This window comes from Xenopus tropicalis, chromosome 1, assembly GCF_000004195.4.
Source record: "Xenopus tropicalis strain Nigerian chromosome 1, UCB_Xtro_10.0, whole genome shotgun sequence".
NCBI lineage: Eukaryota > Metazoa > Chordata > Amphibia > Anura > Pipidae > Xenopus > Xenopus tropicalis.
In genome coordinates, this window is record NC_030677.2 from 196894752 (window position 1) to 196919107 (window position 24356).

General features: G+C 40.9%; 1 protein-coding gene across 3 annotated transcripts in view; it reads left to right on the forward strand.

Annotated features, from left to right (window-relative positions):
- Positions 1–11696: 11696 nt before the first annotated feature.
- The window catches only part of fyb1 (FYN binding protein 1), a 78701-nt gene continuing 66041 nt past the window's right edge, over positions 11697–24356 (forward strand). The window contains exon 1 of one of the 3 annotated variants that reach the window (XM_031894470.1): positions 11697–11985. In XM_031894470.1, coding sequence (XP_031750330.1) covers positions 11983–11985 — 3 coding nt within the window. In that variant the 5' untranslated portion in view covers positions 11697–11982. Of the gene's footprint in view, positions 11986–19189; positions 19315–24356 lie in introns of those variants that run through there. The other 2 variants (XM_031894480.1, XM_012967877.2) reach the window with 2 other exon arrangements.

Genomic DNA, 24356 nt, shown 5'->3' on the forward strand with positions numbered 1-24356 from the left:
CCAGGCTGGAAAAATACATACAGTCCAGGTGGTAACCCAAACCCCAGAGAGCTTGGATCTATAGGAGTGGAAATTCTAATATCAGAGCTAATATTCACCCTCTCGTAGGTGTCGGTTCATCTCAGAGGCCTGTTGTTCTGTCAGCAGAATGTACTGGAACAGAGAATCCAGACTCCTTGTGATGTCTCCCTATATCTACTGCCCCTTCTTATAATCTAATGTTCCCCTTCACAGCAACAAAATGTCTGACAGGATTCAGGCCTGGGCCCTCCCACTGGCTTAGCTAGGCCTCGTTGCCAGGGCAACACACAGCAAACATCAACTAAACTGCAGGGAAACTGCATATATTTATATTTTTATTGATATAGCATGAATACTTTCATTTTAAACAAAAGAATCAAAAGTTTGTTTTCCCAGTGATTAAATTTATAGTAGATATTCACTCCTGAGCCAGGAATAGGAGAATGCAGCTGTTTGTTTCTTGAGGGGGAAAAAACATGTCAATAACATTGACATATATAGTATGTACAGTAATCACATAGGGTCATTGGAAATTTAATCTGAGAATTTAAAATGTGTTGAGAATAATTCCTTGAACTTTCCATGTGATCTTGGACCTACTGCAGGGGGTATAGCAATAAGGGTTCAAAGGGGATTTCAGAGGTAATGGGAGGCAGTTTGGATAACAGTCGTGAACACTTTATCAGTATATAACTGGTTATATGGGTGGGTCACCTTTAAATTAACTTCTAGTATTTTATAGGACTGCCTATTCTAAGCATTTTTTAATTGGTCAGTGACCCTGCAGCCAAAAAAAACTATTGCTCTGTTACGCTACAGTTCTAGTTTTTTTGTTACTTTTTTAACTTGTTTTTATATTCAGGTCCTCTCCTATTCATTTACCAACATCTCATTCAAACTGTTCCATGGTCATTAAGGTAATTTGGACCCTTGCAACCAGATAGCTGCAGAAACTCCAAACTGCAGAGCTGCTGAGTAAAATAACTTAAAAACTACAAATAAAAATGAAGACCAATTGCAAATTGTCTCAGAATATTACTCTCTATAATACATCATACTTAAAGTTAACTCAAAAGTAAACAACTCCTTTAAGGTGTCTGGTAGCGCCCTTATTTGGGGGCAGTGTCGGACTGGGGCCTCAGGGGCCCACCAGAAAACCTTAGACCATGGGCCCACTCTCCAAACTATTTTTCATCCACTTCTTACTCAGTTTCTATATTTTCCTAGTTTTTGTATCTTTACATTCTATAATCTATTCTTCTGTGTATTTAGTCTTTTTGTTCCCAGAATTGTAAGGAATGACTATGAAATAGGCCAAATGGCTAGAAGCGGGAGGGCCCACTGGGAGTTTTCCTGGTATCCCTGTGGGCCAGTCCAACACTGTTTGGGGGTGCCCTTATTGTGCCCTGGATTGTGCTTGCAAGGAATCAGCTGTGCCTGGGCCCCAGTGCCAATGCAAAGATCAGATAGTGCCAATGATAAAAATTTGGGGGCAGTTAGTTACTTGGAAATCTGCTACTGTAAACATCAGTGTTCCTTTCTGTGCTGTATCACATTTGGCAGGGTGGGGGTCCTCACTTGCCCTAATAAATATTGCTGCGAATATTTTATAAATATTGAGGTTCAGTAATGAACATATGAAAAAAACAACTGCTAAATATTCTTATATAAGTTCTCCAAGGGAATGCCCTCTATTGGTAGCTTCTCCAAACAAACCTCCTCCTCTTATAAGGATTTATATTGGGGGTCCCTGTTGTGTCTGTATCAATAAAGGTAGGCTGTGCCTATATAATTAGGCGAGGTGCTTCTATAGCTATATGAGTGCCTGCCATGTCTATATATGTATATATGTACAACTTACAGTCAATGCACTCACTTAGGCAGGAGGGAAGCCAATTAAAAATGACATGTGATTATTTAGCTGTAGACTTATGATAGCAAAACTCTGATTGGCTGCTATGGGCTTACTACACCAGTGCAAAATGTAGAGTGTTGATTGGCTGTTTAGGATGGGGCCAAGTGTTTGCAGGTAGCAGCAGTGCCGATATAAAAGCTCAGGTGTCTGCCTCTTGTCTGGTCTCTGAGTGCAGGTTGGTTATTGAAGAGGAGAGGCCAGAGCAGGGTAAGTACATATGCTATAATGCTGCTTGGGTTTCTTGTGTAACTTATGTGCTGGCCTGGAGTCTTAATTGGCCTTGCCTCATATTGCCCCTCCTATGGGTACTGAAGAGAAAACTAGTGTGCCTTAAGGAGCTATGAATGAGCCTATCTATACACAGTGCACTGTGCTCTTTTAAATTATAGATGCCAAACTGTCTCTCCCCTGTGCCAATATAATGACTATGGCATCTTACAGAAGCCCCCCCTGCATTTACCAGATTCTGCACAGTCTGATTATCTGTAATGAAAGTTGGAGTGAGTTGGGTGGAGAATGTTTAAATCATAAACCCATTTCTGTTTCTGATATATGGAGCAGGCTACACTTGTTTCTGTGTTGTAATGTGCTTTTCTTCCCTTGCCTTTTACATGTCAGATGAGTTGGTGAGAAATCTGGTTTGAGCTTTTAAGCAGTTCTGGTTTGGCTTGGGCTCCTCAAACTGTTCTGCTGCAAAAACTGGACTTTTTTCAACAAGAAAGTAAAAAAATGTAATGAAATATTTTTCATAGAACAATAAACGGAGCATCAGGATCACTGCAATGGTCATCCAAGCACTTGCCTCCTACATGAAACATAACACACAGAAATGTACTGGGATTAGGGAAAAAAAGCAAACGAAATACTAGAAATTATTTAAGTCTTAACTTCCTGCTGAAGGTTACTGTTAGAATAAGAGACAAGCAGAACAGTACAGAGATTAGTGGGTATAATATATAGGGGCAGGCTTTTAGAGAATCCCATTTGCTACTGGCATCTGTCATTGACTTATACATGATCTAGCTGGCGCATTTTCGTGGTCAGAATTGCTGTGGTTTCGTTACATGACAAATCGCGACAAATTTGTCTTTCATGCAAAAATCAAGTTTTTTGCAATAGAAATCTGCAACAGAAAGAAACAAGCAAAAGCCCTTTAATGTTGGTTGAGAAGGCTGATGGAAAGGGAATGGGAGGGCTTACAGACACTGATATATACCCTGCCCTCACAGCTCAAGCTATTCTTCTACTTTTACCTAGACACCGGCTTGGAGAGTGATTTTCCCTCCCCCCCCTAATATTGTCATGGAATACCATGGGGTTGTTAGCTGCCCCCCTTCACATTAGTGGAGCTGGGGTGGAATTAATAATTTACCTTCTTGGACTGTAAAGTGAGGAAGAAATGGTTAATATGCGAATGTACCGATTATGCAATAAAATAATTTTTTATTAATGATAATTTGGTAAATTTGAATTTCTCTGACAAACCCCAAATAAAACCCCAAACCTAAAACAAATCCCTATGGCCTTTCCACCATATTCTTTGTCACAGAGGTTTTTTTTTTAATTGTTTTATTTTTGTTAGAATTTTAGCTCTTTAAGTTACCAGGAGTGGCTTTTTGCAGTAAGAGTACAACAGAGACCTTTCTCGCACACCCTTAACTCTCCATAAATTAAGCGCCCGGTGCTCACTGCCAGAGGGATCGGCACCCTCCCAAAAATCCAGAATTGTCAAACAATACAATGGCACTCAGGGCTACAAAAGGGACTAGCCCTTAATTCCAATTTTTTATTGCGGTAGTGCAACGTTTCGGGGCAACACAACCCCTTTATCAAGCATGCTTGATAAAGGGGTTGTGTTGCCCCGAAACGTTGCACTACCGCAATAAAAAATTGGAATTAAGGGCTAGTCCCTTTTGTAGCCCTGAGTGCCATTGTATTGTTTGACAATTCTGGATTTTTGCAGTAAGAGCACAGTATGGGGGATCAAACACTGCAATAAACACAGTTATTATACAATTATACACAGTTAGAAAAGATTAAGTGCCATATGTCAAGTAATAGTTGGGGAAAAGATCCTTGTCCCATAGAACTTACAGTCTAAATAAGTGGGTAAACTATGTTTTTTTAAACTGAAACTGATTTGATTTTTGAAACATTTTTCTAGAATTTACACGTCCATCTTCACGTGGTCCCCTGAGAAATGTTAAAGCGGGGTTCTACTGTGGTTATAATGTCAGCCATTCCTTTAGCACATAAATATATTATACTCCGAAAATCACATGTTGCAGATGGCACTCACTGCTAGGGGGTAACCTGTAAATACCCATTATTGCTACACAAATAACACAAAACATAGTCATATTAGCAAAAGGTTTTTTCAACACAAATTAGCATAACCCTTTTTTGTGACCATATCATTATTTGCCTTTGCGGGATCCTTGAAACTGTTCAGGAGCAGTTTGGGGCTGAATTCCATGTGTATCATAAAGAAACTTTGGACTGTGCATAAGGAGCATTCAATGTGCATAAGTGCAAAGGACACATATATTCAAGCCTCTTCTATTGGGAGTGCTTAAGGGATCATTGATGGTTCTTTAATAAATGAGCTGAAGCAGTAAATCATTTCAAAATGGAAAGTTTTAGAAAACCATAAATGTGATGAATAGAACTTGGTCAGAACACAATCATTAATCAAGTCGGTATTCCTGAGGCACAGATGCAATTCCTTATTCCATTTTGGTTCTTGAAAATCAGTTTTTTATTAGCTTTGCAACCACTCCTGAGAAGAAAATGTAACTTTCACTTTCTGTTTTTGAGTTGCTTTTTTGTTAAGGTAACTGCCCAAAGCTCAACAGGCATTGGCTATCTCACCCTTAGTAACATTCCGCCATCCTTTAGATCTGAATGTTCTCAACGACGGGCCTGCATGACCGATATCTGGCCTGAAATTGGCCAGATATTGATTGGGAGAGTTAAAAAATTTAGTCGGATCGGGGACCACATTGGCTCGTTGATGCGGTCCCCGATCCGACTTCTCCTATACCCGTCGTTCTAATTTGATCGTTTGGCCCCAGGGCCAAACAACCGAATTAGCCTGGATTCGCCCGATATCGCCCACCCGATGTCGTCAAGCGAGCAAATCTGAAGATGTATGGCCACCTTAAGGCCAGGCTCTGTTCTACCATTAGCCTCAAAACTCATGCTCTTGTATAAATAACCTTTGATCCCAGCCTTACAGAAAAACCCTCATGTACATTTGCAAGCAATCTCCAAATCTCTCTGCTGTTGATACACTCAGTCATTCCATTTGGGCAGGCTTTTTGCATCTAACTGAAGGCAAAAGAAGCCAAAAAAGACGGTGACAATGAGCTTCTTCAGAAATACCCTGGGGTTGTGCAGTTTTAGTGAACAGGAGCACCGGAGCCCGGGTATTGGGCAAACAGTTATAATCACTGAGGGATGCCTAACATTTCATACCAGTTTCTCTAGTGGTTTTCATTTCCCCCCAGTTATTATATTTCTTACTCCCTCTCCACCCAAAGTACATATCCCATTTTTCTTCACCCCCCTTCTCTCCTGACCTTCTTATATCTCCCCCCCAGTTGGAAGGAACAATCTATAATGCGTTATCCCAAACCCAAACTCTCACCCACAACTACACTATCAATGCAAATGGATGGAACTCACCTTGGGAAAGGACAGCCTTGTTGCAAGAATTCAAAGCTAAAAAGATACAGGTTGCGCTGATCCAGGAGACACATTACAAGACCAATCAGATACCGAAATGCTATGACAAATCTGATTCCACTATCATACACAGCCCCCCACAATCTACAAAAGTCAGAGGCACAGCCATTGTCCCCACTAATAACTTACAATTAGAGATTAGAGCTGCCAAAACAGACCCTCAGGGAAACGACACATTTCTCAAAGGGAAACTGAACTCCCTTACGTACACATTTGCCTCAATCTACCTACCTGACACAGAGCAGACTGATATCATGAATAAGATCCATGATTTGCTGCTTCTGTTTGCGGAATTGATGGTAATAGTATGGGGGGATTTCAACACCCCACTCGAACCCAATCTAGACTGCTCCTCTGGAACATCATCCCTCCCATTGAAACAAATTAAAAGGCTTAAACAACAACTACATTGGCTTCAACTACTAGATAGCCGGAGAACTCTCCATCCCCAAGATAAAAATGGCTCCTTCTATTCACATAGCCATGACACATATAACAGAATCGACTATATATTTATCTCACAAAGCACTAGATAGTACCCAAAAGGAAACAATAGGCTCCATTACATGGCCAGATCATGCCCCAGTAGGCTAACATTAGAACCCCTTCTCTCAACTATCCGAAACAATCCAAACATTCAGGGCATCAAGGCAGGAACTTCCCATTGCAAAATTTGTGCCTATGCTGACGATCCACTCTTTACTCTTACTCAACCTACCAGCACGTTACCCAGCCATACCTTTGTCAAGGAGAATTCTAGTTTGTACCATTTCAATCCCTATATATATATATATATATATATATATATATATATATATATAATAGAAAGAGTGCCGCACACATAGGGACTTGATACAAAAGAAAAAGTGGTTTTATTGAAAAAATTGCAACGTTTCGAGCACAATCTGTGCTCTTCCTCGGGGACAAACCAACAGACCATATCCCAACACCCACAGTGTGGTGGGGGTATTTACTGTGAGTGTTTTTGACCTGCACCAAGGGCATTTGGACTTGTATAGGGTGTGCTCCTCCCTGTATACTAATTTATATATATATATATATATATTGCTTACTTACATTTCCTCCAAGAAGCGTGCAGATATTCTCCCAATAATGTTTTTACAAGATACTTTTTTTCATGTGTCGTGACATCACTTTGCCACATTAGCGCCACCTAGAACAGTATATTTATTCTGCAGAAAGCATTACCATACCTGAGTAAACAGCCCTAGAAGCTCCTTCCAATTGTTTAAGATGGCAGTTGCCTTTTTAGCTCGATCTCCATAGCTTTCTGCTACAGCTTTAGCTGTTGGTAGCTCAGATGGGAGGGGGGGTGAATTCTTATGGGAGGGGGAAGAGAAGGGAGAGAGGATAGAACTGTGCAGACTCAGTGTCCGGGAATGAAGGATTTTTCTGATAGAGGAAGTCTTATTCTAAAGAACATAATTACAAAAAGGAGACAAGAAATCCCATGTTTCTTTTGATAGAGGACTCAGTGCAGCATTACTGTGAGTGCTTATGGCTATATTTACATAGACCTTTAAAGCTTTAAACATGGAAAAATCACAATTAATAAGCACATAAACAATAATAACATCTTAAAAATACCCCAAGACAATATCTCCATGTAATAAATGAGCAAGCATTGGATATATGAGTTTATTCGATTTAGAAGAACAAAATCAAATTTACTTAAAAACTGATAAATAAGCCCATTAATATAATGAAGACCAGCTTTTGAATCCGGTGTTTTAGAACTTATCATACTTACATACCTTTCGATCCACTCATGCTCCTGCTTTTCTAACAGATTTGCTCAAAGCTTGCACCAACTGATCCTTTAGATTATTTGTCCCTTATTAACCAAGATGGATTTTCGGGGAAAATGTATGCCAATATCTGCTAACACTCAGTATGAGGCAAGTAAACCGCATTTAAGTGTGAAATTTGAATATATCTTTAGAATGTCGTTGCTCACATTAAAAGGGATAAAAATTAATATTCAGAAAATGTTCTGCAACACTGCAGTTTCCCTTTTTTATTTAACAGCTTCTGTTGCAATCCTAGCATTGCGGAAGGGACAAGAGGCCTGTGAATCAGCGTTTGCAACATGCTGAGATGTATTCCCTTTGCAGGAGTCCATGGAAAGGAGGAACTGATTGCATCCCAAGCCAGGACTAATCCCCCAAACTGTAAGTATAGCAATAGGAAAAAGATGTGGGCTCCTTTTCTGTATACAATAGAGGAGTACATGTTACAGGGAAAAGGTTTTCATTGTTCAAACAGTGACTGATGCAGGATATGGTATCTAAATATTAATGTAAAATTAATGTAAACAAGAGCCCAGGGCCTGATGAAATACAAGCTCAAGGGCCTGGGGTACTTGTAGACAAGGTGCTGTCCTCTATTAAAAGGTGTGTAGATTCATGGGAAGAGAGGGCAGCACCTTGTCTACAAGTACCCCAGGTCCTTTCTTAACTTTATCTCATTTAGGGTAAAAGCTGCTTGGATATTTTTGTATCATGCATAACCTGACACCTAGCACTTGGCTACTCAGTCTATCAGTGTGTCCTGATTCCCCTGCAAGAATGAGTGTGTGTAGATTCATGGGAAGAGAGGGTCATACTCCATCTATACAAAGCTCTGGTAAGGCCCCATAAAATAGAAAGTGCAGTTTTGGTCTCCACTCCCTAAAAAGGATATTAAAGGAGACATATCCTATAAAAATTATGAATGTATCAGTGAATTATACTCCTCTAGATATAGAAGGATTGTGTTTAAAAATGTTGTGTGTAACGCTTTTCTGACCCAATTTGGAATAAACCCAGGCTAGTAGTGAATAGAGAGCATGGGTTACATTCGCGACACTTAATACAAAGGGGTGAGCCTCCGCTATATGGGAGAATCAGGATGGAGCGAGGGTGTAGTGGAACTACAACTAGCTGAGGTGTGTAGTGCAAATAGAGAATAATGGACGCCAGAGGATTCTTGCTTATGAACTATAGTACAATTTATTGGACAAAGGCACAACTTTATAGTGCAGCAGGGTATACTCACAGACACAGCAGTGTATGATGTCACAGATAGTACAGCAGATGTGACACTTTAGGCACAGAATAACCCACTTGGAGGATGCACAGAGGATTAGTTGACACCTGAGATATAGACCTTTCAGAAGGGAGTGTTCCGGCCGACTGTGGTCCAGGGGAGAGCTCCTAACACTGGTACCTGGCGTCTAATAAAACCGGTCCCTAAAGAACGACTACAGAGCCGGGGTGGACTAAACCCTTTGTTACAACTCCTGGTTGGGGCTATAGACTGCCCTTACTAAATAACCTGACTACAATCACCTCTCCTAGAGGGTGCTATAACAAATCTGTCTGTGCTGGCTTAACCTCGTTCACGGGGCCCTGTCCCCGACTTAGCACTAGGGTAGGTGGTCCCCTAGGGTACAAATGGCTTCTGGGCCTATGTTCTGGTCCAGGCTCAGTTGGGATCTGTCCAGAACACAGCATGCAGCCAAAAGAGGAAGCCACTTCCTTGTTCAAGACACTATATAGTCTGCACAAGGGGAGTGGTCAACCTGGGCTAAACCTATAGAGGGCAGCCTAATAACAGTAACCTGATATCAGAGGGCTCTGCCCTATAACAATACAGATAAGATAAGAATAAGGGATAACACCATAGGGAGCTTAACCCTATGGGTCCCTACATGTGTTTCAGACTGATTTATTGAGAAATTCCACAAAAACCCCACTCGTCCCGCCCATCTGTTCCACTTCCTGCTGGCAGAATTCTCTGAATGAGCTGGGGAGCCGGCGGCCCTCCGTACACTGCACTGTAGGATAGGAACCAATCAGCAGCTAGGCTGACCTGATAGGGAACTGAAGCCTGTCTGTGCTTGTGTGACTGCAGGGCTGTGATTGGCTCTCCCCCTCCTACTGTGCTTCTGGCAGGGACCGTTAGGACACGCCCACTCTTCATTTCACACTGGATGAAGAAGTGAGAGGATCTATAGGGAGCTCCAATAAAGGGGCCATTTTTACAGATAGGATTAATGTTTAGCCCAAAGGGAAACCAGCACCGATTATTATTTATAATTGCCTACAAAAATAGCGTTCTTACAATTTATCCAATATGTTTCCTTTAATGAACTAGGGAAAGTCCAAAGAAGAGCAACTAAGCTAATTAGGGAACGGAGGGTCTCAAGTACGAGAGAAGGTTGATCTAAGTTTGGATTTTTCAAGCTAGAAAAAAGGTGCTTAAGCGGGGTATGATATGTATGTATTCATATATAAGGGCGCCATACAATAACTCTCTGATGCTTTATTCACCAGTTGCTCTCCAGCAAAGTGGGAGAGGCTTCAGATGGTGACTGATAATTAAGCAGATGGATCAACTATCAGGCAGGCAAGTTTCACTGAGGCAATACAGTTGAACTTGATGGACATGTATGTATGTATGAGTGTGTATAACCTTACAGTGGTACTTATAGCCCTACCGTGGTATGTATGAGCAATTAGCAGTATGTATGTTCATTAACCAGCTCATCTACAGACAACTTGCTTTGGTAAACCCCCTCTGATAAATGCCACTGTTTGCAAATAAACAACTGCTTCATTTCCAGCAACTATTGTCTGACACACTCATGCACTGGTGATTGCACCTCTACCAACACATCCAAGAAACTGATCTGTTGCTCATTTACCTCGGCCTTTTGTCCTGGGAACTGGGAGAAGAAAGCATATGGGCCTCATCTGTGTCAATCAAAATGTGAGCCTTTACAGAATCCATATAACTAACAATGATGAAACTGTAGGCAGATATATTGCCTATGTCTGTGTTGTGGTGCTAAAGGCCATTCGGCTTGTATGGGCAATGCTATTTAATGCAGGAAACTGCACAGTGTCTCTTGATGCCCGTTCCAATCTCCTTATCAGTTCTCCTATACTTTATGGACCTCCCCTTCACCTTGTTGCTCCATTTTCTTTGTTGTCATTCCCAAAGAAGATCACCATGCATGTTCTATCAAGGGACAAGGCATACAGTCTCCTGACAGTTGAACCCTGTATGTAAAGGTATCTAAGCTACCCACTGGGCAGAGGATGGATGGGGGGCATATAACCTATATTAAAGGCAAACTCAACCCAAACACAGCTTTTTGCAAACTAAACTTAATTTCAAGCAGCCTTTGCAATATACATACATTAAAAAATACGCAGACATGGTTGTTAATGTATAAATATGGTTTGGAACAGTTCCCTAAGCCCCACCCCCTGTTGCCCTGCTGATCTGGCTGACTACTTTGAGACTCAAATAAAATGCAACAGTAGTCGCCTGTCCTCAGCCTGCCTTCAGCCTGCATCCTCCCAATCCCACAATTCCCTGCACGTGATGTCAATAAGGAAAGGAACATCTCAGTGCAATGCATTGTGGGTTGTGTAGTTCCTGCATGCTGTCTGTAAGCTGTGGAGGAGTTGTTACAATTTGTAACTTCAATGCTTTAGTCCCTCCTCCCCTGCCAGGATTTGAGATGATGCAGAAAGAAAAGAACTGTTTTGCAGCTCGATTTCAGCATATAAAAATTTTATTTATTCATACTTTCTGAAGGAATAGGTTACAGTAATAGGGATATTAGGGGTTTCTGTGTTGTATGAGGCTTTTTAACAAATTTTGGTTTGGAGGCCGGAGTTCCAGTTCAACTGTTGCTGGAATAATAACTAAAAAAGTTAAAATATGTTATAAAAGGGGGTTACTGTGCACAATGTAAAATATATGTCAGCATTTACTTCCTTTTATTGTTGTAATGGTTTCCTATGAAGAAATGGAACATTTAATTCACTTAGTGGAGAGAGAAGTAAGGCCTCAGATGTATCATGAAGTCTATTATCCAGATTCTCTCTTCTCCAGGAGCGGTAAAGTCCAACTGAATGATGTTACTGAGAATGCTGGGAGTATTAGTTCACAGCCGGGGAGCTGGGTTTTTTACATTTTTCTTTTAGAGGAAGAAACACTTTCGAAAGCAGAAGAAATGAGAGAAGAATCAGTGTCAGTAGGTGGCTGGGACTGGGCACTTCTATGGGTCACGTTGAGATGTCGGTGCGGCTCATAAATCTGATGGGGAAAGAAAGTATATCCCTGTGCTTGTTTCTGTGTAAGTGGATATGAGGAGTGATATGAGCTGTATGATAACATTCTATAATCTACACAAAAGGGGAAGTCGCTTCATGCAAAGGATAATAATTAAGCCCTGTGACTCTGCACTTTGCTACATGCAACATCGGTGTTGGCGTTAAAAAATGGTGAGTTCTTGCACAATTTTCTTTTTTTAGCCCTAAAATTGCTACAAAGCTGCCAGTGGGGTTATATTTCTGCTGAATGTTGTGCTTCTAGGGAAACTGTACAGCATAGCGCAGAGCGGGCAGGGACTGGCACCTAGAGCTGCACAGTTTCCCCACTGAATTATTTCTTCCCAAGTGCAGCTATTCATGCCTTTTATTGTCAGATTGTCAGACTGATAACTCCTAGTAGGATTCTGTGAGATGAAAGGGTTTGTCTGATTTATTGGGGCTGTTGTGTCCTAAATGATGGGGACTTTAGATTGACATTTAGTCATTTGGAACAGAAACATTATATGGTACCTAGGATTCCTCTTAGCAACCAGGCGGTGGTTTGAATGAGAGACTGTATATGCTTAGCAGGTCAGCGGGTGTGAACAGAAAGACAAATCATATAAAATATTAGTAGTAGTACAGGTATGGGACCCTTTATCCAGAATGCTTGGGGTCTTTCCGTACTTTGGATCTCCATATCTTTAGTCTAGTAAAATATCATTTTAACATTAAATAAACCCAATAGGATTTTTGGCATTCAGTATAGATGGGATCAGGTACAGGTACTGTTTTATTATTACAGAGAAAAGGGAATAATTTAACCATTAAATAAACCCAATAGGGCTGTTCTGCCCCCAATAAGGGGTAATTATATCTTAGTTGGGATCAAGTACAGGTACTGTTTTATTATTACAGAGAAAAGGGAATCATTTAACCATGAAATAAACCCAATAGGGCTGTTCTGCCCCCAATAAGGGGTAATTATATCTTAGTTGGGATCAAGTACAGGTACTGTTTTATTATTACAGAGAAAAGGGAATCATTTAACCATGAAATAAACCCAATAGGGCTGTTCTGCCCCCAATAAGGGGTAATTATATCTTAGTTGGGATCAAGTACAGGTACTGTTTTATTATTACAGAGAAAAGGGAATCATTTAACCAATAAATAAACCCAATAGGACTGTTCTGCCCCCAATAAGGGGTAATTATATCTTAGTTGGGATCAAGTACAGGTACTGTTTTATTATTACAGAGAAAAGGGAATCATTTAACCATTAAATAAACCCAATAGGGCTGTTCTGCCCCCAATAAGGGGTAATTATATCTTAGTTGGGATCAAGTACAGGTACTGTTTTATTATTACAGAGAAAAGGGAATCATTTAACCATTAAATAAACCCAATAGGGCTGTTCTGCCCCCAATAAGGGGTAATTATATCTTAGTTGGGATCAAGTACAGGTACTGTTTTATTATTACAGAGAAAAGGGAATCATTTAACCATGAAATAAACCCAATAGGGCTGTTCTGCCCCCAATAAGGGGTAATTATATCTTAGTTGGGATCAAGTACAGGTACTGTTTTATTATTACAGAGAAAAAGGGAATCAATTTTAAAAATTTGAATAGTTTGATTAAATGGACTCTATGGGAGACGGCCTTCCTCTAATTCAGAGCTTTGTGGATAACGTGTTTCAGGATAAAAGATCTCATACCTGTAGTTATTTTTAAATAATAATAAATCTTCTGTCAGGATCAAAATCTTTAATATATTATATTGATATGTTTTTTCTCACATGCATGTAGAATGCAATAGGTAAATGCATATAAACTAGATATATAATTCATTGCCATATAGTTTGCAGCCAACAGATTTTGGCTAAAGCCGGCCATACACAGGAGTTCTTTCATACAATTATTGGTACATGTAAAGGGGTTCATCACTTCCAGCCGATATCCAACTCTGTGCATATTGGTTTAAAGATGGAACACATTTGAAGATGTCATTGGTTGATAAACCATTTTTTGGTATAAGGTTGGCTTCTTGTCCCGTGTTCAATCTATAAATGTCAGTGGGTGTAACCAGGGTCAGACACAGTCAGTATAGGGGGGGGGGGGGGGGCATTGTGCTGAAATTGTGAAAGAGCCCACTAGTCATTGACCCAACAACATATACATTTGCCCTCTGTACACTGTATTCTTTAAATAAAAGAAAATTAATGGGTTGTTTACATGAGTGCCCTCGTGTTATTGCGCCAGATATATATCCAGCCCCGGATGGAAATGTATTTAGGGACAGAAACTTCTGCTTAAACTGTAAGCTGTATGATACATATGTAATCTGCATTCTTTTGGGAGACAGGTTTCCATGAGCTATATGCTTATCAGAAAAATGAAAGTGATTTAGTATTCTTATATGGCTTTATCTTATAGCTGCATGTCAGAGTCCACTTAATGTGTTACTGGCAAAGTGCTATTCCACTTATTTTAACTGCCACAATACACATCTTCTAATGTTATTACTGTATGTTTTCTCAGAGTTTATTATCCCCCTGCTATCCCACAGCCACATTCCCTTCCCAGAGGTTATTATCCCCCCACTGCTACTATAGGCACCATCTCTCCCTACTATACCTGCTATCCCACAGCCCCAGTCCCTTCCCAGAGGCTATTATCCCCCCACTGCTACTATAGGCACCATCTCTCCCTACTATACCTGCTATCCCACAGCCCCAATCCCTTCCCAGAGGCTATTATCCCCCCACTGCTACTATAGGCACCATCTCTCCCTACTATACCTGCTATCCCACAGCCACAGTCCCTTCCCAGAGGCCATTAATTATTGCATTGCTACTATAGGCATTGCTATGGGGAAGTTCTCAAAGAACTAAAAGAAGACTCACAAATTGATCCCTGCAGTTGTGCTAAAGACAGATCGGCCCGTGACTGTGTCCAAAACTGTATAAATTTAATCTGATGGGGTGAATTCTCAAAAAGTGGTATATAAAAGTTCCATTTAACTAGTAAACTGCAGCAAGACGTAAGTTCAAGTCAAATTGCAGTTAATCAGTAGCTTGTATAGAGTGAAACTGCAAACTGAGATGGTGACACCTTCATAAAAGCAAATATAAATATAGATTTAGACATTAACACTTCCTTTCCTAACATTCCTTTAAAATGCAGCAATTTTTAATAGCTTACTACTGCTCTGAAGCTGCCAGATAGGCTCTGTAGTCTCCTCTGTACTGCAGTCAGGAGCAATTACCTTTAGTCAAGGTACCTGATAGCTGAGCCCTACCCACCGTCAGATCAAGGAGCAAAAGAGCATTTAGGCTGAGCCTGTATCGGTCGAAAGTCAGAGTCTGCCTGTGTTATTGGGTCTATTGAGATGGGACTGTGTAACGTTAAATCTCCTATGAAACAAGTAGAATAAGGAAGAGTCTAAAAATAAAACAACTTAATAAAAGCGTAATAATTATAATCATGTTCATAAATCAGAAATATCAATCCAAAATAATGCTCTTTTGGGATATTTATTTATTCTAATTCTAAGCTGGAACATATAAATACAGATAGCTATAATAAAAGGCTAGCCTAGGCCTTCTCTCTTTACATGCCTATTTGGACTTTTATATTCGTTAATATTATACTTGAGCCATGGTTTGCATAATTATATTTGTATGCAAATATCCACTTAGAAGGAACTAGAGGTTTTTTTTTTTAGTTTTTTTGGGAACAGTAGAAAGTCTGTTCTTAGAGCAAGAATATTCTGCAATAAATTCCCCACTGTGAAAGAGGAAGAAGCCTGAAGACTTGCTGATGCCCCAATCTTCTCTATCTTCCTGTCTGCTCTTTTCTCTCCGGCGATGGAATGTGCATTGTAGATTTGCTCGGTGCAGTTAAGCAGAATGATCTCAACTAAAAAGAAAATTATATTATAATACAGTTCTAAATATAACAATAAAATACATAAATGGGATTAGGTGGTAAAAGTCACTAAGTTTGCCCAGGAGCAGTAACCCATAGGAACCAATCAGCAGGCAGAATTTACTGGTCACCTGTTAAATTAAATCAATAGTCAGAATGTAATTTCAACATAGGCCCTCTTTATTGTGTTCATTTTTAGCAAAGGTGTTTTTAGGCGTTTACAGCCCCTTTCAAGGGATACTGTCATCATTTTTATGGTGTACTTTCTAAATGACACTTTACATAGCAAATAATTCACTCTGCCATTTAAAATGCTATTCTTGAACCAACAAATGTATTTGTAGCTGTAATATTGGTGTGTAGGCGCCATCTCAGTGCATTGTGCCTGAGTCTGAGCTTTCAGCCAGCGCTACACATTAGAACTGCTTTCAGCTAACCTATTGTTTCTCCTACTCCCATGTAACTGGAGGAGTCCCAAGCCGGACTTGGATTTCTTACTATTGAGTGCTATTCTGATACCTACTGGGAGCTGCTATCTTGCTCCCTTCCCATTGTTCTGCTGATCGGCTGCTGGGGGGGGGGTATCACTCCAACTTGCAGCGCAGCAGTAAAGTGTGAGTGAAGTTTATCAGAGCACAGGTCACATGCTGTGGCACCCTGGGACGAAATGAAGAATACGGCTAGCCCCATGGGAAATATAGGTACAATAACAAATACTAAATGGGAACTTGATGGAAACCAATGAAAAAGCTAGAGCCTCCTTAGTGTTCCAGCTCCTAACTGCATTCACAATTCCATTCAGATCACCTTCCTAGGAACTGCTCAAGGGCAAGATAAGTGCAAAACTGCATGAAGGGTAATTGAGGTTAAATAAAGAAAAGCAATGATGCCACGAGTCCCAACCAACCAGAAGCTGTTTGTTTGCACACCTTGGACTGAACCCAAGAGCAGGCTAATAATGCTAGCGAAGGTTGCGGCACAATATGATTGGCTACTAAATAAAGCACATGAGGGCTCATTTATATTTGCAAGCGCAGGGATCAAAGCACAAAGAGAGTATTTTGACGCAACTACCTTTAAAGGGATACTGTCATGATTTTTATGGGGTACTTTTTATTTCTAAATTATACTGTTTACATGGCAAATAATTCCCTCTACCATTTAAACTTTTATTCTTGAACCAACAAATGTATTTGTAGCTGTAATATTGGTGTGTAGGTGCCATCTCAGTGCATTGTGCCTGAGTCTGAGCTTTCAGAAGGAGCCAGCGCTACACATTAGAACTGCTTTCAGCTAACCTATTGTTTCTCCTACTCCCATGTAACTGGAGGAGTCCCAAGCCGGACTTGGATTTCTTACTATTGAGTGCTATTCTGATACCTACTGGGAGCTGCTATCTTGCCCCTTCCCATTGTTCTGCTGATCGGCTGCTGGGGGGGAGATATCACTCCAACTTGCAGCGCAGCAGTAAAGTGTGACTGACGTTTATCAGAGCACAGGTCACATGGCTGTGGCACCCTGGGAAATGAAGAATATGGCTAGCCCCATGTGAAATTTCAAAATTAAATGAAAAAAAATCTGTTTGTGTTTTTGAAAAACAGATTACAATGCAGGATTCTGCTGGAAAAGCTCTATTAACTGATGTTTTCCTATGACAGTATTCCTTTCATGAATCATTTAATGAATGGGGTTTAGTGTGGAAATAGTGCTGAAGCATGCGAGCGGTAGTATATGACCCTTAAGGTATTGTTCAAGTGTAGGGAATAATACCAAAAACACATCCATACATTATAACTCGCTGACATACACACATGACATTGATCAAAAGTCCTTTCAGCCTTAAGGGTGAAGACACACAGAGCTACTTAGTAGCAGCTACTTGTCACAGCTACTCCAGAAAATAGACAATACTGAGAATTGCCTCTGCTAAAACACATGTAGAGACAATTATCAGTAAATGATCAGCTTTGTCTATTTTAGTAGCAGTTACAAGTAGCAGCTACTAGTAGCTCCGTGTGTATTCACCCTTAGAAACAGCAGCATCATGTGACTAGCCAATCACTTGGTAACACATAATCATTCATGAGACTTCAAGCAGATAAACATGTTGCTACATAGCAGCCTAGTACAATTCTGCCCAACAGGCCAGTGACTACCACCATGTTATGCAGCCCATACTGACCAGGCTACCTCCAGTACAGGTATGGGATCCGTTATCCAGAAACCCCTTTATCCAGAAAGTTCTGAATTATGGAATGGCCGTCTCTCCCATAGACTCCATTATAAGCAAATAATTCTAATTTTTGAAAATGATTTTCTTTTTTCTCTGTAATAATAAAACAGTACCTGTACTTGATCCCAACTAAGATATAATTACCCCTTATTGGGGGCAGAACAGCCCTATTGGGTTTATTTCATGGTTAAATGATTCCCTTTTCTCTGTAATAATAAACCAGTACCTGTACTTGATCCCAACTAAGATATAATTACCCCTTATTGGGGCAGAACAGCCCTATTGGGTTTATTTAATGGTTAAATGATTCCCTTTTCTCTGTAATAATAAAACAGTACTTGTACTTGATCCCAACTAAGATATAATTACCCCTTATTGGGGCAGAACAGCCCTATTGGGTTTATTTCATGTTTAAATTATTCCCTTTTCTCTGTAATAATAAAACAGTACCTGTACTTGATCCCAACTAAGATATAATTACCCCTTATTGGGGGCAGAACAGCCCTATTGGGTTTATTTAATGGTTAAATGATTCCCTTTTCTCTGTAATAATAAAACAGTACCTGTACTTGATCCCAACTAAGATATAATTACCCCTTATTGGGGGCAGAACAAGCCTATTGGGTTGATCCATTATTTAAATGATTTTTAGCAGACTTAAGGTATGGAGATCCAAACTACAGAAAGATGCCTTATCTGGAAAACCCCAGGTCCCGAGCATTCTGGATAATATGTCCCATACCTGTACATCAAAATCTACAATTATAAATATATGAATGCGCTTAAATACGAGCACAATGAAGTATTAGTGAAACAGAATATAGAAGTCTCCATACAGGCCCGGACTGGCAATCTGTGGATTGTGGCAAATGCCAGAAGGGCTGCTGTAAGACAGTCAGTATTTATTGGGCCTGTGGGGGGCTGTTTGGGCCTCTGTGTACTTGCAATGCCAGGGCCTATAGTGAACCCCAGTCCGGGCCTGACCTATAGCCTCGTATGCAGGGAAGATTCCTCGTTGATTTACAAGTGTGCAAGTTCTGCTTGAGTTCTCTTTTTCCGTGCAAAATGTGACACTTAATTAACAGCACTCACAGATGGGGGAGGGGGGAAAGCCTCCAGCGTATGAAGAAATATTCCTGTAATAAAGGGGTTAATCAGATCTGTGAATTGAACAATGTTCCTCAGGTTTCACTTTCAGCTTCCTTTTTAAAAGCCAGTTCCTTATTCCTCCTCTACCCGTATTCTCATATGTGAGAGCGAGTTTCCTAATCGGCAAGTTTATCCGGCGTCGTTACAATGTGACTGTCATTGCACCAGGGTTACACCGTGTATTCGCCACTTTGCCCCCCGTACTGAATAGGTGAGTAAACATCACCCCACGGGGTTTCTGTCCTTGGTTGTGTGTGTGTGTCCCCAGAATGGGTGCAACTGCTACTGTAACATAAGGAGAATATGGTATTTGTGCAATAGCTTGTTATACAGTAACGGGGCAGTAACCTATAGCAAGCTGCTAGTGTAATGACAGCAAACATTTGATTGGTTGTTGCAGGTTAGGGGGCAAACACTGCCCCCTAACACACTGTTTTGGTATAGTTTCAGAATGGGACCTCCAGAATCCTCAGGACTCGGGGTGTTCCAGATAAGGAGTCTTCCCCCTACTTTATGTCATTATATCCTACTTTGGGATCAAGTTCCAGGAAATGTTTTATTATTACAGTGAAAAAGGAAATCATTTTCAAACATGTGAATTATTTGATAAAAATGAAGTCTCTGGGAGATGGCCTTCCCATAATTCTGAGCTTTCTGAATCATAGGATTCCGGATAATGGATCCTATACTTGTACAAGCATAAATATCCATAAAAAATGGAACCCAAAGTGAATGTGGCTCATCAACTCATGAAAAAGGTTGGGGATCCCTGTAAGCCCCCACATCTGTAGCAGCCAGTTGTCTTTAGCAAATAACCCTTCCTAGATCATACCGTAGAAACCATGATGGAAACTGAAAACAGGATCACTAAGGACCACAAAGGTATCACATGAATAATTTACAAAAAATGGTGTATTCTCATTTTATTCACATTTGAATTAGTCGGACCGACTATGACTCCAAGTCACCATTCCACACAAAAGTGAGATTGTCTATATAGTGATATAATGTAATTAATGTAAATGTAATTACAAAGTGGCGGTATGGATTAGCACCAACGCCCCATAAAAAGATTGGCATTGGATGGAGCCAAACGTGGTACCTTTGCCAGCTTTTCTGAGGAAGTAGAGAATAAATCTAAATTAGATGCAGTACTGAATCTCAGGTTAACAATTACTTAGATCTAACCAAAACATAATGGCTGCCAAACCATTCCCATATCAACAATGAGTCAACAAACACGCCCATGGTTAGCCACCTATACTATAGGTTAATCTCTATTCTGTAGTGTTCAACTTTTTAATAGAATCAATGCTGTCCCTGATATAACTGGGCAATTTCTCAACTCTATGAATAAAATACCCGTCTGCCAACCTTTCATTGAGGGATCTGATGCTAATGGGACATTTTTTGACTTTCTCCTTATGGACCTCAGGAAATCAGTGAAAGACTGGAATAGATGGCGCTAAATTCCAAAGATATTTGTTATCCTCTTCATTCAAAATCATGTTTTAAAGGAGAAGGAATGGTAAAAACTAAGGAAGTGTAACCATCAGAAAGGTCTATGTAAATACAGCCATAAGAACTTACAGTAATGTTGAGTCCTCTATCAAAAGAAACACAGTATTTTTGTCTCTTTTTTTGTAAACATGCTGTTCCAGTGTCTGACTTCCTCTCTCAGAAACATCCTTAATTCCCAGGGCCAGAGTCTGTGCAGTTCTCTCCTCTCTCCTGCTCCCCCTCCTACCAGAATGCTAAGAACTCCTCCCCCCCTCCCTAGGGAAGCTACCTAAAATGGCAGCTGCTATCGTAAGCAAGCGGAGAAAGCTTCTAGGGCTGTTACTCAGGTATGGTAATGGTTTCTGCAGAATAAATATATTGTTCTAGGTGGCACTAATGTGGCAAATCTATTGGCAGTAAAATGCCAAAATGACTTTCCTTCTCCTTTAAGCCCAGGCTACCATACTGTCCCATACTGATCGGTAGGATCTATATTTAATACCGCATTCATCCTGCGGAGGGGCGTGTTTTTTATTTTCTGATGAAGTGACCTTTTTACCCAGGAAATGCATTAAGCCTCACCCTTTCTAGTATACTCCCTGGAATTGAGATACTGTTATAATTATGTTATTAAACATATATCCATAGCATGTCACACTTTTATCGTTTACATTGGATGAGAACGAGCGACTGTCTCTCCGGTTTTTAGCTTGTGAATTTGCCGTGTTGCTCTGAAGGAATGAGCTAAGGATTCCACTGTAAAGTGAAAACTGAATATAAACTTCCTCTTCAGGAAATATTAACTATAGATTGTACATTGTTTCTGAAATAATCAAGTTATTCTTCAATATCCCCCACTTTGCAGCTTTGTGTCGGAGTCAGTTATTTTTAGAGACGTTAATTGAAACACATTAGAGGGGTCATTTTCAAATTTTTGCACCCTGAGAAAATGCAATTTCGAGCATAATTACAGGTATGGTACCTGTTATCCAGAATGCTCGGGACCTGAGGTTTTCCAGGAAAGGGGTCTTTCTGTAATTTGTATCTCCATAACTTAAGTCTACTAAAATTCAATTAAATATTGAATAAACCCAATAGGGCTGTTCTGCCCCCAATAAGGGGTAATTATATCTTAGTTGGGATCAAGTACAGGTACTGTTTTATTATTACAGAGAAAAGGGAATCATTTAACCATTAAATAAACCCAATAGGGCTGTTCTGCCCCCAATAAGGGGTAATTATATCTTAGTTGGGATCAAGTACAGGTACTGTTTTATTATTACAGAGAAAAGGGAATCATTTAACCATTAAATAAACCCAATAGGACTGTTCTGCCCCAATAAGGGGTAATTATATCTTAGTTGGGATCAAGTACAGGTACTGTTTTATTATTACAGAGAAAAAGGAATCATTTAACCATTAAATAAACCCAATAGGGCTGTTCTGCCCCCAATAAGGGGTAATTATATCTTAGTTGGGATCAAGTACAGGTACTGTTTTATTATTACAGAGAAAAGGGAATCATTTAACCATTAAATAAACCCAATAGGACTGTTCTGCCCCAATAAGGGGTAATTATATCTTAGTTGGGATCAAGTACAGGTACTGTTTTATTATTACAGAGAAAAGGGAATCATTTAACCATGAAATAAACCCAATAGGGCTGTTCTGCCCCCAATAAGGGGTAATTATATCTTAGTTGGGATCAAGTACAGGTACTGTTTTATTATTACAGAGAAAAGGGAATCATTTAACAATGAAATAAACCCAACAGGGCTGTTCTGCCCCCAATAAGGGGTAATTATATCTTAGTTGGGATCAAGTACAGGTACTGTTTTATTATTACAGAGAAAAGGGAATCATTTAACCATTAAATAAACCCAATAGGGCTGTTCTGCCCCCAATAAGGGGTAATTATATCTTAGTTGGGATCAAGTGCAGGTACTGTTTTATTATTACAGAGAAAAGGGAATCATTTAACCATTAAATAAACCCAATAGGGCTGTTCTGCCCCAATAAGGGGTAATTATATCTTAGTTGGGATCAAGTACAGGTACTGTTTTATTATTACAGAGAAAAGGGAATCATTTAACCATTAAATAAACCCAATAGGACTGTTCTGCCCCCAATAAGGGGTAATTATATCTTAGTTGGGATCAAGTACAGGTACTGTTTTATTATTACAGAGAAAAAGGAATCATTTTTAAAAATTATAATTATTATTAGCTTATAATGGAGTCTATGGGAGATGTCCTTTCCGTAATTCGGAACTTTCTGGATAACGGGTTTCCGGCTGAGGGATCCCATACCTGTACTGTTCTTTTTTTTCTTTTTTACAGAAGCCCCTTGTTGCAGTCACCAGGGGGTGATATATTAGTTCAATTGCACTTTGACAGAAATTGGATGCAATAGTGCTGGGAATTTACTAAATCTGGCTGGTGTAATTTCTGGCATTCAGTGTGTGAGTGTCATTTGTGTCCTTCTTTTTTGAGTAACTGCATGGTTGGACTGAGCCCCTGCCCCACCAGCCCAGAACCAATCCCTGCTGGGAGTTCCAGGGCCCGCAGGTATGCCCATTTGGGGAGATGGCTGGGTGGGCGGCAGGAGGGACCACGTCGAGGGTCCCTTTGTTGGGGTGCGGGGCCCCCGCAGTGGCAGCCCCGGTGGCCTTGCAGTTTCACCCCCCAGTCTGACCCTGAGCAGCTGTGCTTCAGTGACTGATACAGGCCCCTGTGGGAAACTTGGAATCACTGCTTGGTTCAGAGGTGCATCAGCTCCAGGTTTCCTCTGCATCAGTAGTCGCAACTGTACTGAACAGTCAGCAGGACTAAGCAGCACCAAGTGCGACTATACAGAAGTACAAGGAGCATCGTTCAAAGCAAGAAGTTTAAATAAATGGGATTTTTTGACTATGGGGAAATTTGCATGACCACAAAGGTGTTAACGGCCATAATGACCCTTTACACAACATTTTGGGGGCTGGGGGATGCTTGGAGGGGGGAGCTGGAGGATGCTGGGGGGCAGCCGGAGGACACGGGGGTGTAACTGGAGGATGCTGGGGGGCAGCTGGAGGACACGGGGGGGTAACTGGAGAACACGGGGGGTAACTGGAGGATGCTGGGGGGGAGCTGGAGGATGCTGGAGGACATGGAGGGGGTAACTGGAGGATGCTGGGGAGAGCTGGAGGATGCTGGGGGGCAGCTGGAGGACACAGGGGGGGTAACTGGAGGATACTGGATGGAGCTGGAGGATGCTGGGGGGAGCTGGAGGACACGGGGGGTAACTGGAGGATGTTGGCTACCAATGTTTTAGGGGGTGCCTGGCTACCAATGTTTTAGGGGGCCCTGGCTACCAATGTCTGTGTGTCCTTCGCACTTATGGGAGTGGTCACTGGGGCAGGGGCCAATGGGGGGCAGGGCTTGGGAGGAGGGGGGCCACAAAATTTTGTTGTGAAGGGCCCTATGCCTAGCAGTACCCTAGCAGTTCCCCTAGCACTAGCCTAGCAGTTCCCCTAGCACTAGCCTAGTAGTTACCATAGCACTAGCCTAGCAGTTCCCCTAGCACTAGCCTAGCAGTTACCCTAGCACTAGCCTAGCAGTTCCCCTAGCACTAGCCTAGTAGTTACCATAGCACTAGCCTAGCAGTTCCCCTAGCACTAGCCTAGCAGTTACCCTAGCACTAGCCTAGTAGTTACCATAGCACTAGCCTAGCAGTTCCCCTAGCACTAGCCTAGCAGTTACCCTAGCACTAGCC